At 36.1% G+C, this 16,105-nt stretch overlaps 1 protein-coding gene across 1 annotated transcript; it reads left to right on the top strand.

Annotated features, from left to right (window-relative positions):
* Window positions 1-687: 687 nt before the first annotated feature.
* Window positions 688-16,105, top strand: pgm2l1 (phosphoglucomutase 2-like 1). Its single transcript, XM_042738892.1, has 14 exons — window positions 688-1,360; window positions 3,027-3,194; window positions 4,348-4,454; window positions 6,416-6,500; window positions 6,689-6,772; window positions 8,396-8,589; window positions 10,398-10,587; window positions 13,655-13,752; window positions 13,869-14,049; window positions 14,199-14,292; window positions 14,511-14,640; window positions 14,816-15,005; window positions 15,092-15,225; window positions 15,506-16,105. Exons 1-14 carry the CDS (start codon window positions 1,259-1,261, stop codon window positions 15,606-15,608), a joined length of 1,860 nt encoding a protein of 619 aa, XP_042594826.1. The 5' UTR covers window positions 688-1,258; the 3' UTR covers window positions 15,609-16,105.

The raw sequence follows: 16,105 nt of genomic DNA, 5'->3' as shown, positions 1-16,105 counted from the left end.
ACCACTAACACCAAAAAACTTTGCATGATATACCATCAAGGTTCAGTGCAGCCTCAAACAAGCTTACCTCTTTCCAGCCGTTCACAGAAAAAAATACACGATACAACACTTATATTTAAGTGGATGTATACTGGCTGTGCAAATATACACGTTTCTGTGTTTAAGTGCAAATTGTTCCTCCCTTGTTCCATGTATTTACAGGGTAAAGACACAATTTGTGGACTGTAATTTAAAGTGGTGCTTGTTCCCTTTAATTCATGTGTTTGCAAGGTAAGTGGCTATAACTGGTCTAAAGCGATTGTTGTTTATACAGTAGGCATGCATGCATACATACATACAGTACATTATATGCCAGGTCATATAACAATAAACATGGTGGGCTGTTTTATTTAAAGGGCACCTATTATGCAAAATCCACTTTTACATGGTGTTTGGACATATACATGTGTGTTGGCAGTATGTGAACACAACAATGCACTTATTTAGTCTTATGCCTAATGTGCAGAAAACTTCTCACATTTACAAATACTTAGTTACATTTTTATTTGTAATTTCATATTCCTGATCTCTAGAATAACAAACCACAGAACTATAAGCCCACCGAGGGCCTACTGCCTGGTTGAAAAAATACAGAGAAAAAAAATAACTCAATTTCCCAGCATCCCCCATCTGAGCCCGACCCACCCCTGAGTTGTGACAGCAGTTTAGCGAAAGAGTTTGATGGTCACAGCGGTTCATATGCGACTAAAAGCCACTGCAACACTCTCTTCCAGTTATAGAGAAACATTTGCACACGTGTTTTGTGACGTGACGTGCGTAAATAACGGAACTGCTTTCTGATCACCAACAAACGCACTTAGGCTAAAGACATCGATGCTAACTGCATGTGGCTCACCGGCTGACGAGGAGTTGTTCGCTTTAAAGTGAACTAATCCAGCTGCAGGGTATTTAATTTTGAATCGGTTTTTGTCGTCGTCAGAAAATGTAGTGTTTAAAACGATCCAGGTGTCATTTGGTCTGTGAGCAGGGATGTGACGCAAGGTACAGCAGTACCTAATTTGATGCGCATTTAGAGTGACGAGTTGACGGTGTGTCTCGCCTTTCGTCTGTGACCTATTTGAATGGTGACGTCACGCCGTTAATCTTTAATTTCCGAGCACGCTGCTGTGCGCAAAAAAATATTCAGTCGCGCCGGTTGGGAGCAGCTGGATTAGAAGAAGTTCCCGTCTAAACTCACCCATCTGGCTCTACCGCTAAAATGGGGTCTAATGGAGACCTCAACGCAAACTCACAATGTCTCAGCAGCACTGGGGACCCGGTCCTGGACAAGGCAGTCAATCAGTGGATGGCCTGGGATAAGGTGAGAGTGGAACCGGGTTTAAACCTTCTCACACTGACGGTATGACTGGTGGGTGTGTGTGACCATGTTTGCAACCCTTGCCTCTGTCAGTGGTTTTATAAAGTGTTTTCATATTGTTCATATCAGTTGTTTGTCTTTATCAGACTGTGCTCATGCATTTTTAAATACAGCATCTGTTGAGAAACTAAATACGTTTCGTTTTTTATGTTGTCATGACAATAAAGTGCGATGTTTAGCATATAAACTCTCTGAAACATTCAGTATGGCATTGCATTTCACTGCATTGCAGTGCCAACTTGAGTCATTCACTTGAGTTTTGGCTGTGGTGGTGCAGGGATGATATCAGATGCCATTATAATTTGATATGTACCATAGTTGTGCCACAGTATTCCTGGAAGCACCCAGGTAAATACCATGGTCCATGGATTTTAGTATCATGAAATATATGAAAGGAAGAATGCATCCGTCTCCATTGCTGTACCCCAGTACTCTTTCGTAATGGATGGTCCTACCATAGTACAGAACTAGAAAATCCATGGTATTTCCACTCTTCTAGTTAGTACAGGACATGGCACAGAACAGCGATGTTATTAGATTTACAGTACTAAAGATGACGTACCATGGTATGCCATCACCATGTTTTTGCTATGTCAAAAGGGGTTTGTCTGGTACATTGCAACAGCTATTTTCAGAATTTACACATTGTATTGTAAGCATATTAGTACAGTTTGTAGCTCTTTTTCAATTTTTATTGCACAGGCAAATTTAGTAGTCATATGTCTGGCTGACCTCATCTTGCAAATGTCAGACTCCACCAGCACTGGATGACTGGTGTATATAGAAGTGCACTAGAGCAACCAGCTGGCAGCTGGCAGTTGTAATAAAAAACCATTAGCTCAGCAAAAATAGATGGAAAGTGGCATTTCCCTTCATGGAATGATTAAGTGGTAGGCCTACTTTTACTGATTATGTACTTTTAATGCTATTTAAACATTCTTGTGTTCACGTGTTTAGGTGGCTCAGCTAGCTTACATGTTTGGATTAATCAGAAGTGCAGAGATAAGCTTTCAGCAACGGAAAAAAGGAATTATTAATTTTCCATCCTGTTAAAAAAAAAAATCCATGATTAGATGCATGATTACAGCTGACTCATTGCTGCACCTGGCATACTAAAGCAAATGCTGGGAAGAGTGTCTGGTGCTGCCCTCTTTTTTCACTTTTTAGATGTGAGAGCATTATTGATTTTTTTTTTTTTTTATCGGATCAATAACGTACCATTTGCAATGGTCTGCGGTGTCCCAGAATCATGTTTGTCCTTAAAAATCCCTCTAAATTAGACTTCTGTACTTTTCTGTTATGTGTGGGTTTGTTAGGGCTGTTAGTTGATTTGCATGAATGGATGAAAGAAAGAAAGAAAAAGAAAGAAAGAAAGAAAGAAATGGCGATTAATTAGACAAATGATTGCATATCAGTATTTGCTGGGAAAAGTCCCCAAATGAAGCCGTTTGGGAACTACTGTATGTTGGGACCCCAAATGAGTATAGACTTAGGGGTCATTTTATGCACGGGTTCAAGGGTGTTGTTTTTATTATTATTTATGTTAAATTTTTAAAAACATTTTTCTAAATAAAATTTAAGTTGACAACGCTAGTTTTTGTCTCTTTAGAATCCTCAGACATGGAAGCAGATGGAGTCTCTGGTGCGAGAGGGGCGTGTGGTGGAGCTGAGGAGGAGGTTGTGCTCCAGGATGACGTTTGGAACAGCTGGATTGAGAGCAGAGATGGGTGCAGGGTTTGCTTGCATCAATGACCTAACTGTCATCCAGTCTACACAGGTTGGTCCAGGTTAACAGTGTGCAGATGGAATCTCATTATTTGACCTTAAAGGGATACTCCACCCCAAAATGAAAATTTTGTCATTAATCACTTACCCCCATGTCGTTCCAAACCCGTAAAAGCTCCATTTGTCTTTGGAACACAATTTAAGATATTTTGGATGAAAACCAGGAGGCCTGTGACTGTCCCATAGACTGCCAAGTAAATAACAGTGTCAAGGTCCAGAAAAGGTATGAGAGTACTCCATCTGCCATCAGATGTGCAATCTGGGTTATAAGAAGCGACGGGAACACTTTTTGTAAGTGAAGAAAACAAAAATAACAACTTTATTCAACAAATCCTTTGGCAACAGTCTCCTCTGTGTCTCTCCATATCATCCAGTTCACTGACCAAAAATGTGTGCAAAATTTATTCAGATAGGGCCACATCAACCAGTAATTTTATTTCTAGTAATAGACGTTAAAGAAATTCTGGAAGGAATGGTATGCGATTTAGGACTGGCTTGAATATAGTCCCGCCATTGATCAGGGTTTTTGTTTCATGTGTCCGCCGGGCATTTGGTGGCAAAAAGTACAAAATGGACACATTTCAAGTGACTGGATTTGGCAACTAGAAAAAAAAAATCCACTGAGAGGATCAGTGAACATCAGAAGAGCTGCATGTACATTTCTGGTTAAAAATGAAAGGCCATCAACAGACAATTAAAACGGAAAGCATCAGCAGTGAACTGAGTTCAAATAGCTAGTCCAAAGTCTAGTAAATGTTGACAACCCCTTTAAGTTATTATTTACTGCTTTGATGCTGTGCAATAAGATAGGACATTGTTTTGATAATTATATTCATGAAGACTTTATCCAAGCACCAACCCCCTTACCTGCTTGCCCCTGTGCAACACAAGTAAACAGGGTATACTGTATAATCAAATTGAGATGCATTTGAGGAATGATGAGATAAATATCAGGCTAATACAGAAACGTGCCCAAGATGTTTTCATTACAAAAGTGTAGTAGTTGTAAGTCAGATCCTCAAGCTTTTAACTTGTTTGCTTTGTTGTTTTGTTTGATTTATATCTTGAATTTTTTGACTGTTACATATTGTCCGTTCTCTTTTGATAACAATGATAACACTGTTTTTTCTTAATTGTTTTTGTAGGGAATGTACAAGTACTTAGCCAAATATGTCCCTGACCTGAAAACAAGAGGGCTGGTGGTCGGGTTTGACACTCGTGCCCAAACAAGTAGTGGCTGCACCAGTGAACGGTAACACTCTCCACTCCAAATACACCTTATTTCATACATACATCAACAAAAAAGCAGATTCTTTCTTAATTATTATTGTAGGCAAGTATTTTATCTTTTGATTTGTACATGCAAGTTTGTTGCACTTACAAGAGTTTCAGAACTAGAAAATGGCATATGTACCATCATGCCTAGCCTGTTTAATAGGTGAACAATTTTATTCAGTTTTAATTAAAGGTGTAGTTGCAAAACATGTATCTGTCTTGCTCTCCTACCCTGAAACCTGTATGTTTTTTTGTTTTTCCCTGTGGATCACAAAAGGAGAAACAGGTTTTGAACAAAATGAGGCTAAGCAGTTGATAAGTTTTAATTTGGGGGTAAACAAACACTTTTAAACTTACCTGTACCCTAATATATTTTTGGATTTTTACGAAGAGAACTTGATTGGAATTGAACATGGTGGGTGGTGGGTGGGGGGGTTTGGGGGGGGGGGGGGGGGAGGTTCGGGGTTAGTACCTAGTTGTTTCCCAGTTATTGTATTGTATAATTGTAATAAGTATATAGTGTATACAGGTGGAACAGGACTGTAAAATAAAGTGCTATCTATCTCATTTTGCAAGTGAAATAAGCAAAATGCAAAATGGACCAGCAAAACAGCCTGTTGTGGACAAGAGCAGTAAGAGGAAGTTAGAGAACACATTCTCACTTCCTGCACTGAACAATAGTGCTGTATTCAGGCATGTGCTGAGCCATTCATCAGTTTTATTCTTTATGCACTGAAAGCACATTTTTAGAGTCATAAGAACAATAGCGTTAGAGGTTGCTGTTAAAATCTTTCACTCACCCACTCTGCTGTAATTTTTGATTTTTAACATAAACTTAACTGCATATATATATTTTAGTGGTGGGCATAGATTAATTTTTTTAATCTAGATTAATCTCACTGTAATCTTGGAATTAATCTAGATTAATCTAGATTAAAATGGCTCATTTGAATTCTGCCGAAGGCATTCAAATTATGTTCAATTAGATGATAAGATGCACTTGTTAGTACTGATAGAGCTGTGCTGCAATTAAAGCTGTGCTGAATTAAAATGACAGCGCATTGTTCGCGATAAAAATTTACATGGATTGACACGGAAATGCAGTAATTTCACAATAAATGTATACTAATTAAAGCCTACTGTGTTTCACATGCAACACATTGGTTTTTTGGCTAGGTTTAAAACAAGAAAAAGAGCACCTTTAGATAAACGAGGCAACATGATATATGCACTTTTATGGAAGCAGAAAAACAAAGTTCATTAAGAACCGTGCGATTGCTTGTAATAAATATTTAAATGCAAAAGGCACGAGAGTCGACTGTTTCTGTCAGCGGTGCTTTAATTTTAAATTATTTGCGATATTCCAACAAGAAGTAGGCTAATTGTTGTGTTTAAATGTTTTGCAGCTTGCTTGAGCAGCTTATTATACAAACCTAGAAGTCAAATGCATGAATAATATGTTGTTTATATTTATTAAGTTTAAACTAATGTCTATGATTATGAAAGATTGTTACTGGTCTGTGATAAGAGTGACTTTTTTTTTTTTTTTTTTTTTTTTTTATTTACATGGTTTGAAATATAGAATAATGAACAAATGTTGTGTTTGTGGACTAAACAGCCGCGGATCAGTAGACTGCAAACGCGTCCTGTGTGAAAGCACAATGAGTTTGTGCTGCTTTCTGCATCGCATACGCTCTAAACATATCATGGTGAAACTCATCATAGCTTGCGTAGTATAGACCCAGCTCCCAACCCAACTTTGAGAATAGATTAACGGCGATATTTTTTATAACGGCCCACCACTAATAAATAAATATATATATATATATATATATATATATATATATATGTGTATGTATGTGACTTTTAATGCTTGTATATATATATATATATATATATAATATGAAAATGCAGTTGTTTTTTTTCTCCTCTTTGCAGACTTGCAAGGTTGACTGCCGCTGTTATGTTTTGTAAAGATGTCCCTGTCTATCTATTCTCTACATATGTGCCCACTCCATTTGTGGTAAGAAAATGTTATTGATAGATCATCATAATAGTTACTATTATTATTATTGTGTTTAATTTACAGTAGTAAAAGAACTTAAACATCTTTCTCAACAAAGTTGTTATTTGGGAAGCATACTAAAGAACAGTAATAATGATGAAAGTGGAATTTCTGTGGAATCGTTTTTCCATCTTTTTGCCTTCCAGCCATATGCTGTGATGAAGTATGGAGCTGCAGCTGGAGTCATGATCACTGCATCTCATAACAGAAAAGAGGACAATGGATACAAGGTGAGCATCTGCTTATCCTATTATGAATTTATTTACAAAACAGAAATTATAATCCGTTTTCAGTTATCAAAGCCATTCCTGCTGCATCACAGTAAGAAAATACACTTGGGCTAAAGATTATTAAATACTGTCATAATTTTGTCACCCTGAAGTTGTCAAAAACGAACACAAAAGAACATATTTTCAAGAATAATGGTAAGTGGTTTTGTCGCAACCACTGACTAAACCACGTTTGTATGGACATAAAACCACTTTCCTAAAAATGATCTTCTTTTGTGTTCTGCAGAAGAACGAAAGTCATACAGGTTTGAAATGACACAAGGGTGAGTAAATGATGACAGGATTAGTTTTTCTACATAATTTCTTCTCATTAAAAATTATCTGGATGGATAACCAGGGATGCACGCAAGTCTTTCGGTCTGGTTCTCGTGAGAGCATCTGGAGATTTTTGCACATTGTGTGACTGATTAAATATAACTATAAAAAACTAAATGATTAATAATAGTATTAATAACATTATCTTTATAAAACAATAAACAAAATAATAATGTCCAATACTATTATATTTTGCAAAAAAATAAATAAAATACAACACAGTGTTTATATTTAGAATAATTTAATTTTCTTTTATTTTTTACTTTTTTTATTTCTATATGAATTTTCTTCATTTTCAAACATAAAATCAGCAAGCCCTTATTTAAATAGGTTGTCGGCAAGTAAGTATATGCGCTTTCGGTTTTAGCTCTGCCGAGTGAAGCATGTCAGTGGATAAAATGTCACAGTTTCGCATTTTCTCTGACCAGCAGTGCATAGTCTAGATTTATGCTTTCAGTTTGAATGGAAATCTTGACTTGTACAGTATTACAGTTAGTCGATCTAAAACGGTGGTTGTGCATTAACAGCTAGCAACCATGTTGGTACTCAAATGAGGGGTCTAAACTTATTTACCCACCCCATTTTTTTATTTTGATCACACCTGCACACCATGTACATGAATCCCTGTGGAGAACCTACAGTTGCAATTAAAATTATTCAACTCCCAAAAAACGATCAGCGATCTTTTCCACACTGAGTTTATTTGCTGTGCTGCACGCACTGAATTAAAGGGACAGCACATTGTTTGCAGTAAAAATGAACTTGGATTGAAACGAAAATGTAGTAATTACACCTTAAATGCATACAATTAAAGTCTACTGTGTTTCATAAGTCATCACATATTGGTTTGCGGCTAAGTTTTAAAACAAGGAAAGTGCACTTCAGATAAACAAGGCAACATAATAGATTCACTCATGAAGGTAGGAAAAAAAATTCTTTATTAACCACAGGATTGCTTGTAATAAAGATTTAAATGCAAAAGAAAAGGCAGTACAACTGCCTCACTATAAATAAATAATATAGAATTATAAATAATTCTACATGATAAAAAGTTGTAAGCTGTAAACACATGAAGGTTAATATCACTGATATTTTAAGAGAAAAACAGTAACACAAGCACACTCTAATATAATAATGATATTAATTATTATTATTGTCTTAATATCTTAATAAAAGTATGTGGTGCATATACAGTACCTCAGAGCAGTGAGTCTAAGATGTTTGTTTTATCTTTTTCAACTTTCTGAAGTTTACTGGCACAATGGTGCACAGATCTCCTCTCCACATGATAAGGAGATCTTGCGTTGCATTGAGGAGAGTAGTGAACCCTGGCCCGAGTCCTGGAATGAGGACCTAGTTGAAAGCAGCCTCTTAAGGAGAGACCCACTGGAGGACGTCAGCCGCTGGTACATGGAAGAGCTAAACACTATCTGCTTCCACAGGTGCAGTCTCTCACTTGTACTAAAAGAAAGTACTGTTAGTCTTTATAAACTGTACACAAAAAAAATAAAGGGGCCAGGAAGAAACAATGATGTAAACAAATCATTTTTCCCCCCAAGAAAAATCTTGAAGTAGGACTGGGTGATGTGGTTAAAAAAAAAATCTCAATTTTATTTTTTTTTTAAACCTGAACGTTTAACCATTTCTTGATTTTTACGATTTTAAGCAAGTCAACTTAAAAATGTAATTACAACAAGATTCAAGTAACTTTTTCTTTACTAACCCTCTATTTAAAGAAAAATCTATTCCAAGTGCACCGCACATGAAGTTGTCAAAATGATGTAATTGTTAAACAAATCACTTGTTAAATAACTTTGCAGAAAAGATGCATGAACTACAACTGCATCTTGTACAAACTTCTACATATTATATGTGACCCTGGAACACAAAACCAGTCTTATTTGTAGCAATAGCCAAAAAACATTGTATGGGTCAAAAAATCGATTTTTCTTTTATGCCAAAAATCATTAGGATATTAAGTAAAGATCATGTTCCATTAAGATATTTTGTAAATTTCCTATCGTAAATATATATAAAAAAAAAAAATGATTAGTAATATGCATTGCTAAGAATTAATTTGGACAGCTTTAAAGATGATTTTCTCAGTATTAAGATTTTTTTGCATTCCAGATTCTAGATTTTCAAATAGTTGAATCTCGCCCAAATATTGTCGATCCTAACAAACCATACATCAATGGAAAGCTTATTTATTCAGCTTTCAGATGATGTATACATCTCAATTTCGAAAAATTGACACTTAAGACTGGTTTTGTGGTCCAGGGTCACATATGTTCAGAAATAATACAAGAAAAATGCTTAAAAAATTCTCAAAAGTCAAGGTAATTAAAATTCAAAGCGACAGAAGGTATAATACCAGTAGACTATGATTAACTATAAATGTTCTGTAAAAACAATGGACAGCAACTTTCAGCCTGTCACCATGAAGCAAACGTGAAATAGCAGACATACAGTAGTAGTTCTTTAAAGTTTTTTTTATTCAATTGTGCTGCTTTTCCATTGTTTTTTTTTTTTTTTTTCTTTTTATGTAAACATGGATGTGTTTACATAAAAACGGAGCTCAAGTTATAAGAAGTTCACTCACATCTTCTTGTATTTTTTCCTATTCCAAAGCCCGCGTCGCATCTTTGTCAACACAAAAGTGCATTCTGTGTGAATGGCACCTAGTGATATATTCTACTTCTGGTCCTTATAAAAAATAAAATCGTGGTAAAACATTAAATTTGAATTAATCTATAAAATTGGAAAAATCCCCAGCCCTATCTTGAAATATGAAGTATTCTTAAAAGCAGCATTTCTGTGCCATAAAGAACATTATAGGACATTGAGTGTCAAAAGCCTTTTTATAATCTAGAAAACCTTTTATCTGTTACAAAGAATTTTTGTGCACTGTGAATGTTCTTTTTGAAACCATACATCCTGACCAAAAAAAGAAACAACTTTTATTTTTAAGACTGTATATTGGGTTTTTAAAAATAATTTCTTTAAGAGGTGCACTTTTGTGTGTGTGTGTGTGTGTGTGTGTATATATATATATACATATATATATATATATATATATATATATATATAGATTAATTTTATATATATATATATATATATATATATATATATATATATATATATATATATATATATATATATATATTTATAAAATAAAATGTACATAATACAACTTTTAAATATAAAAAATAAATACAACATCACACAATTTTTTTTCCCCTCATTGCAGAGAGCTTAACGCAATGTCTCCCCTGAAGTTTGTGCACTCATCTTTCCATGGGGTTGGCCACAACTATGTCCAGAGAGCCTTTCAGCAGTTTGGCTTTCCACCTCCCATCCCTGTTCCAGAACAGAAAGATCCAGATCCAGATTTTTCCACTGTCCGTTGTCCTAACCCAGAGGAAGGAGAATCAGTTTTGGTAAGATTCTTTCTCTCTTTCTGTGTATAAATATATATAGTGTGCAATGGGGCTAAAGGCGCCTTTTGATATTATTTTCATCTTAACCACTAGATGGCACAAAAACGTGGCATAGCACTTTCCAAAACATCCACTTTTCAAGATAGACATGCATACTTTGCTGATCCTAGATGCGATCGCGGGCTGCAGCGCAAAGTTGATTCTGTGCTTACTTAATCCAATATTTAATGTTTTTTTTTTTTTAAATGTTGTAGATTTAAGTATCAAATGAAAATTGCTAAAATTAATGCATATATTTTAAGACAAGGGTCTTCTTAACGATTTTCAGTTTTGTTTAAGATAATTAAAGCAACCGTGTTTTAAAAAACGAAAGAATATGTAAAAGTATGGTATTTGGGGTAAAAAGCGCCCCTGCTGCTGGAGCTAAAAGGCACAGTGATTAACGTGATAATTAATAGATGGCTGCCTTTCCATTTGTTGACATGACACGGTTAGATTCAGATGGTAAATATATTATCTTGGGTTTCCATATTAGAGATAATCATCATGTTTAGAGTGAAACCATCATATTTAAAAAAAAATATATAATCTGTTGTTACTACTGTAAATCTATATTCAATTATTATGGGATCTCCTTCAATGCTTTCAGAATCTTTACTTTTTAAAATGATTTTGTTTCTGTAATTCTTTTATTTTTTCAAAATAAGCAGACAATAGTATAAACTTTGCTAAAAAGATTGTTTTGAACAAGTATTAACTTGAACATTATAAAAAAAAAAAAAAAAAAAAAAAAAGATTTTAGCTGAAGTATTTGTATTAATACTGTGTGCCTTTTACTCCGTGTGTGGTGTAAAAGGCCCCCTTGCCACCCCGTAAATTAATCAGATTTTTAAACAAAATAAACTACTTGTATGATTTATTTTCACACAAAAGCTGTTGCTCCATTAATGTTCAGTACAAACGTATATATATATTTTTTGCAATTATACATCTTAGGTGCAGTGAAAAGCACATTTTTTCTTAAGGTGTGCCTTTAGCCCCATTGTACCCTATATATATATATATATATATACACACACACACACATAATATAATTTCTGCACATAGCAATGCAATCTACATTTACAAACATTTGTGAAAGAAAAATAAGAGGTCCTATAGAGCTCAGTGAATTCAAACGTGGTGCTGTGATAGGATGTCACCTTTACAACAAGTAAATTCCTGAAATTTCATCCCTGCTAGATATTACACTGTCAACTGTAAGAGATATTATTGGAAAGTGGAAGCATTTAGACCACACAAAGTCACAGAGCAGGGTCACTGAGTGCTGAGGCGCATGGTGCTTAAAAGTTGCCAACACTGATTCCACAGCTGAAGAATTCCAAATGTCCACTGCCACTAATATCTGCACAAAAACTATGTGGTGGGAGCTTCATGAAATGAGTTTCTATGGCTGAGCAGCTACATGCAAGCAAGATGGAGTGGTGTAATGCAGGCCTTTTATGGACACTGGAGCAGTGGAAACCTGTTCATTCTGATTGGCAAGTCTGGGTTTGGAAAATGCTAGGAGACGATTACCTGCATTTTGTCAGCTGTAAAGTTTGGTGGAGGAGGGATAATGGCTTGAGGCTGTTTTTTGCGCTCAGCCTCTTAATTCCAGTGAAGGGAAGTCTAAATGCTTCAGCATACCAACACATTTTGGACAATGCTATGATTCCAACTTTGTGGGAAGAGTTTGGAATAGGCCCTTTTCTATTCCAGCAAGGTCCATAAAGACATGGTTGGATGGCTTTAGTGTGGAAAAACTTGATTGGCCTGCACAGGGCCCTGACCTCAGCGGCATCGAACACCTTCGTGCTGGATGAATTGGAACCGATATTGTGAGCCTGGCCTTCTTGTGCAACATTAATATCTGGCCCTGCATTTCCATGGATGAATGGGCAAAAATTCCCTTAGTAACTCCAAAATCTTGTGGAAAGCCTTCTCAGAAGAGTGGAAGTTGTTATAGCTGCAAACAGAGGACCGTGTCTGGATATTTAGATTGTGTTAGTGTATCTATATAACCCCCTTGGTTACGATGCAGTGGGGGAAGAAGTAATACTATACTAAGGCCCAATCCCATTTCTCCCCCTTACTCTACATTTACCCCCACCCCTCCGTTTTGTGCATTCACGTGAAGAGGTAGAGGTGTTTTGGTTGGAGCCGTAGGGGTAGGGGGAATGGCCAGATAGCCCTTTTAACTAAGATTTTTCAGGACCACACTTCAAACGAAGGGGTATGAGAATTATCTCGGCATACACCGGCTTCAGCGGCAACATGGCTGCCCGGGTAAACAAAAAGACACATAAATGTAAGCATTTTTAGCATTAATAAAGATTTTAATGAAAAAGTAATCATTTGTTTTATGTTGCATTTAATCATGTGTTCATATTACGGTCATGTTATTCAAATAATTATTTGCAAAAAATAAAAGTTGCTAACATTAAATCATTAACGTTACTGACTGCACGATAGTGCCACAACATATTTTAATGTCTGATCAGGGCGATGACCACCACCAAAGACTTTGAGGGGGGCTATTCCCCCCAGTAGTTAGAAATCGCTAAACCTTTTTCTCAAATATTCACAAATCGAGAGAGAGAGAGATGGAAGTTGTGTCTCTTTACAGTGAGTGATTTTACTTCAAAAACAGCGATTTTATCCTCTCGTTGCTGGAAAATATAATGTAGAGATTCAGTATTTAAACTGTTTTTAATAAAGGTCGTGGGGCATCATTGACAAGTTTCTTTGCTCCTGCATGTGTGAGCTATGCGATCTCCTGTGTGTGTGTGTGTGTGTCAGTAAGCAGCGCATTAATATAGGTGTGTATTGTAGGAGCTAGACGACGTATGATGACGTGTAACGGTGTAGTAGTGGTGTCACGTTTCTTAGGGAAATATTTTCACCCCTAACCCTTAACAGTCTGTTTCAAGAGACAAGGAGAAGGGGTATAAAATAGAATTGGGATCGGGCCTAAGTCATCATGCAGATATAACCACTGACTTGTGTTGCACTGACTTCGTTTTAGGAGCTGTCCCTTCGTTTGGCTGAGAGAGAAGAGGCCCGCATTGTTGTGGCCACAGACCCTGATGCTGATCGCTTGGCTGTTGCCGAGCAGAATGACAAGTAGGTTATCTCATGTTCATTATAATCCTCAGCTGTTAAATGTAGCAGTATCAATTCTACTGAACTCTTGAGTGAATCATGTGGCGTATAACTTGTGTCCTATGTTTTATGGGCAGTTGTGGTTGGAAAGTGTTCACCGGAAACGAGTTGGCTGCATTGCTCGGCTGGTGGATGTTGTTTAACTGGAAGGAAGCTCACCCTGACCCAGCAGATACAGAGAGAGTATACATGCTGGCCACCACTGTTTCTTCCAAAATACTTAAAGCCTTTGCATGCATAGAAGGCTTTCATTTTGAGGTAAGTTCGAGTCCCAGTTTGAAGTTATTACTAAGACTCAGAATACATTGAGTGCTTTGTTATTCTTACATATAGACTATTGTTTGCCACTGCTTAATAAAACTTCTTACTGAACTCTAGCATTTTTACTTCACTCCCCTACATCCTAGGAAACATTACCTGGCTTCAAATGGATTGGAAATAGAATCCATGAATTAAAAAAAACAGGAAAGGAGGTCATTTTTTCCTTTGAAGAATCCATTGGTAAGTGCATTTCTCGGCAGACACATCTGAAGTTCAAACTATGTTAACATTTGTTCTATAAATATAGTGGGATAGTTTAGATAAAAAAAAAAATACAGAAAACGTCACACAATTTGTGTTGTGTTGAAGTTTAAATATGCTTTTACACTCAAATTGATAAATACAAAGCTATGTAGAAGAATGCTAACGTTGTGTGTTCGTCTTTATTTTGGTGCCAGGGTTTTTGTGTGGGAACATGGTTCTTGATAAGGATGGAGTCAGTACAGCAGCTGTTGTGGCTGAGATGGCTGCTTATCTACACACCAAAAACCTTTCCTTGAAGCAACAACTAATCAACATCTATGAAATGTATCTCTTCTGTTACTCTTTTTTTTTTTTTTTTTTTTTTTTTTTTTTTTTCTCTCTCTCTATAAGTGTCTAATGATAATCCAATCCAAATTGTTCATGTGTATACTGTATCATTGTGTTTACATTTTCAATTAATTTTACAGTGTGTTGATTTCTCTTCACTGTCGTACCCCAGATATGGCTATCACATTTCCAGAACATGCTATGTCATCTGCAATGACCCACCAACTATTCATAAAATATTTAGTCGTCTGCGCAATTTTGGGGGTCCAAGTGTTTACCCAGAATCATGTGGTGACTACTGCATCACACACATCAGAGATGTGACCACTGGTTATGACAGCAGTCAGCCTGACAAAAAATGTGTATGTCAAAGCAGTTCTTTTGTTTATTTCTTGATTGATGACAAACAGTTTGACTGGAATAAATGTTCTTTTAATATCTCCTTTAGGTCCTTCCATTGTCAAGAAATAGCCAAATGGTCACATTCACATTTCAGAATGGCATTGTTGCAACACTTAGGACCAGCGGGACTGAGCCAAAGATCAAGTGTTACACAGAATTCTGTGCAGCACCAGGAGAACGGTTCGTATCTTCAATTAAAGTTTTCAGATGAATGATATTGTTGAACATGCATTCACTACTTTTGTGTTCAGTTCATTAAACATCATTACAAAAATGGCTCAGAACATTGACACTGGTTTTGAGAAAGCTATTTATGTGTGGCTTAAATGTCCAAATGGCTATTGAGGTCACTGTATTTTTATGCACACTACTCAATTTTCTCTGTTTTTGAATTTAGAAGACAAATAATAGCAAATTTGATTTTTTTTTTTTTTTTTTTTTTTTTTGCTTTTTTTTGCAGTGATATCTCAAGTCTGGAGGAGGATTTAAGGAAAGTGACCGCTGCTCTAGTTGAAGAATTTCTAGAACCTGACAAGAACAACCTGCTCCGCAGATCAGTGTAGCTTAATTTAAATAGTGGTAAGATCATTGTCTTCATGGGCATCTTGTGTAAAACCAGTCCCAGAGGCCTGTCAGTGAACCGTTCTGTTAGTGTTGTTTTATTCACTGTGAAATGATTTGAAGCATAATCAACAAAAAAGTAAACGACTGCTTATTTATTTTAGTGGTTTATATATGACAAAAAATATTGTCATGATCATTTTGTTCTTTTGCATTTGAATGTCTTGCTCACAGAAAGAAATCCTCAAGGCTTTGATTTTATTTGTGTAACATTTTTCAAGAGTGTCACATTACTTCTATAACGTCTGCTGTATTAGGCCCACTTTCGATGTTTGCTGGTGTCCAGATTTCAATTTCACTCTACGTAGACAATATGGTAGACATGGTCTGTTTCTTTTTTTCTCCGAGGTTTTGCTGAGAGCTGCTGCTGCTGCTACCTTTTAAAGCTCTATGAGCATGTGTATTTGTTGTGCTCTCATAAACCTGTGTCCATATTGTA

This window comes from Cyprinus carpio, chromosome B15, assembly GCF_018340385.1.
Source record: "Cyprinus carpio isolate SPL01 chromosome B15, ASM1834038v1, whole genome shotgun sequence".
Lineage (NCBI taxonomy): Eukaryota > Metazoa > Chordata > Actinopteri > Cypriniformes > Cyprinidae > Cyprinus > Cyprinus carpio.
Note: the sequence above shows the minus strand (reverse complement) of the source record. Positions and strands in the feature narration are given on the sequence as shown.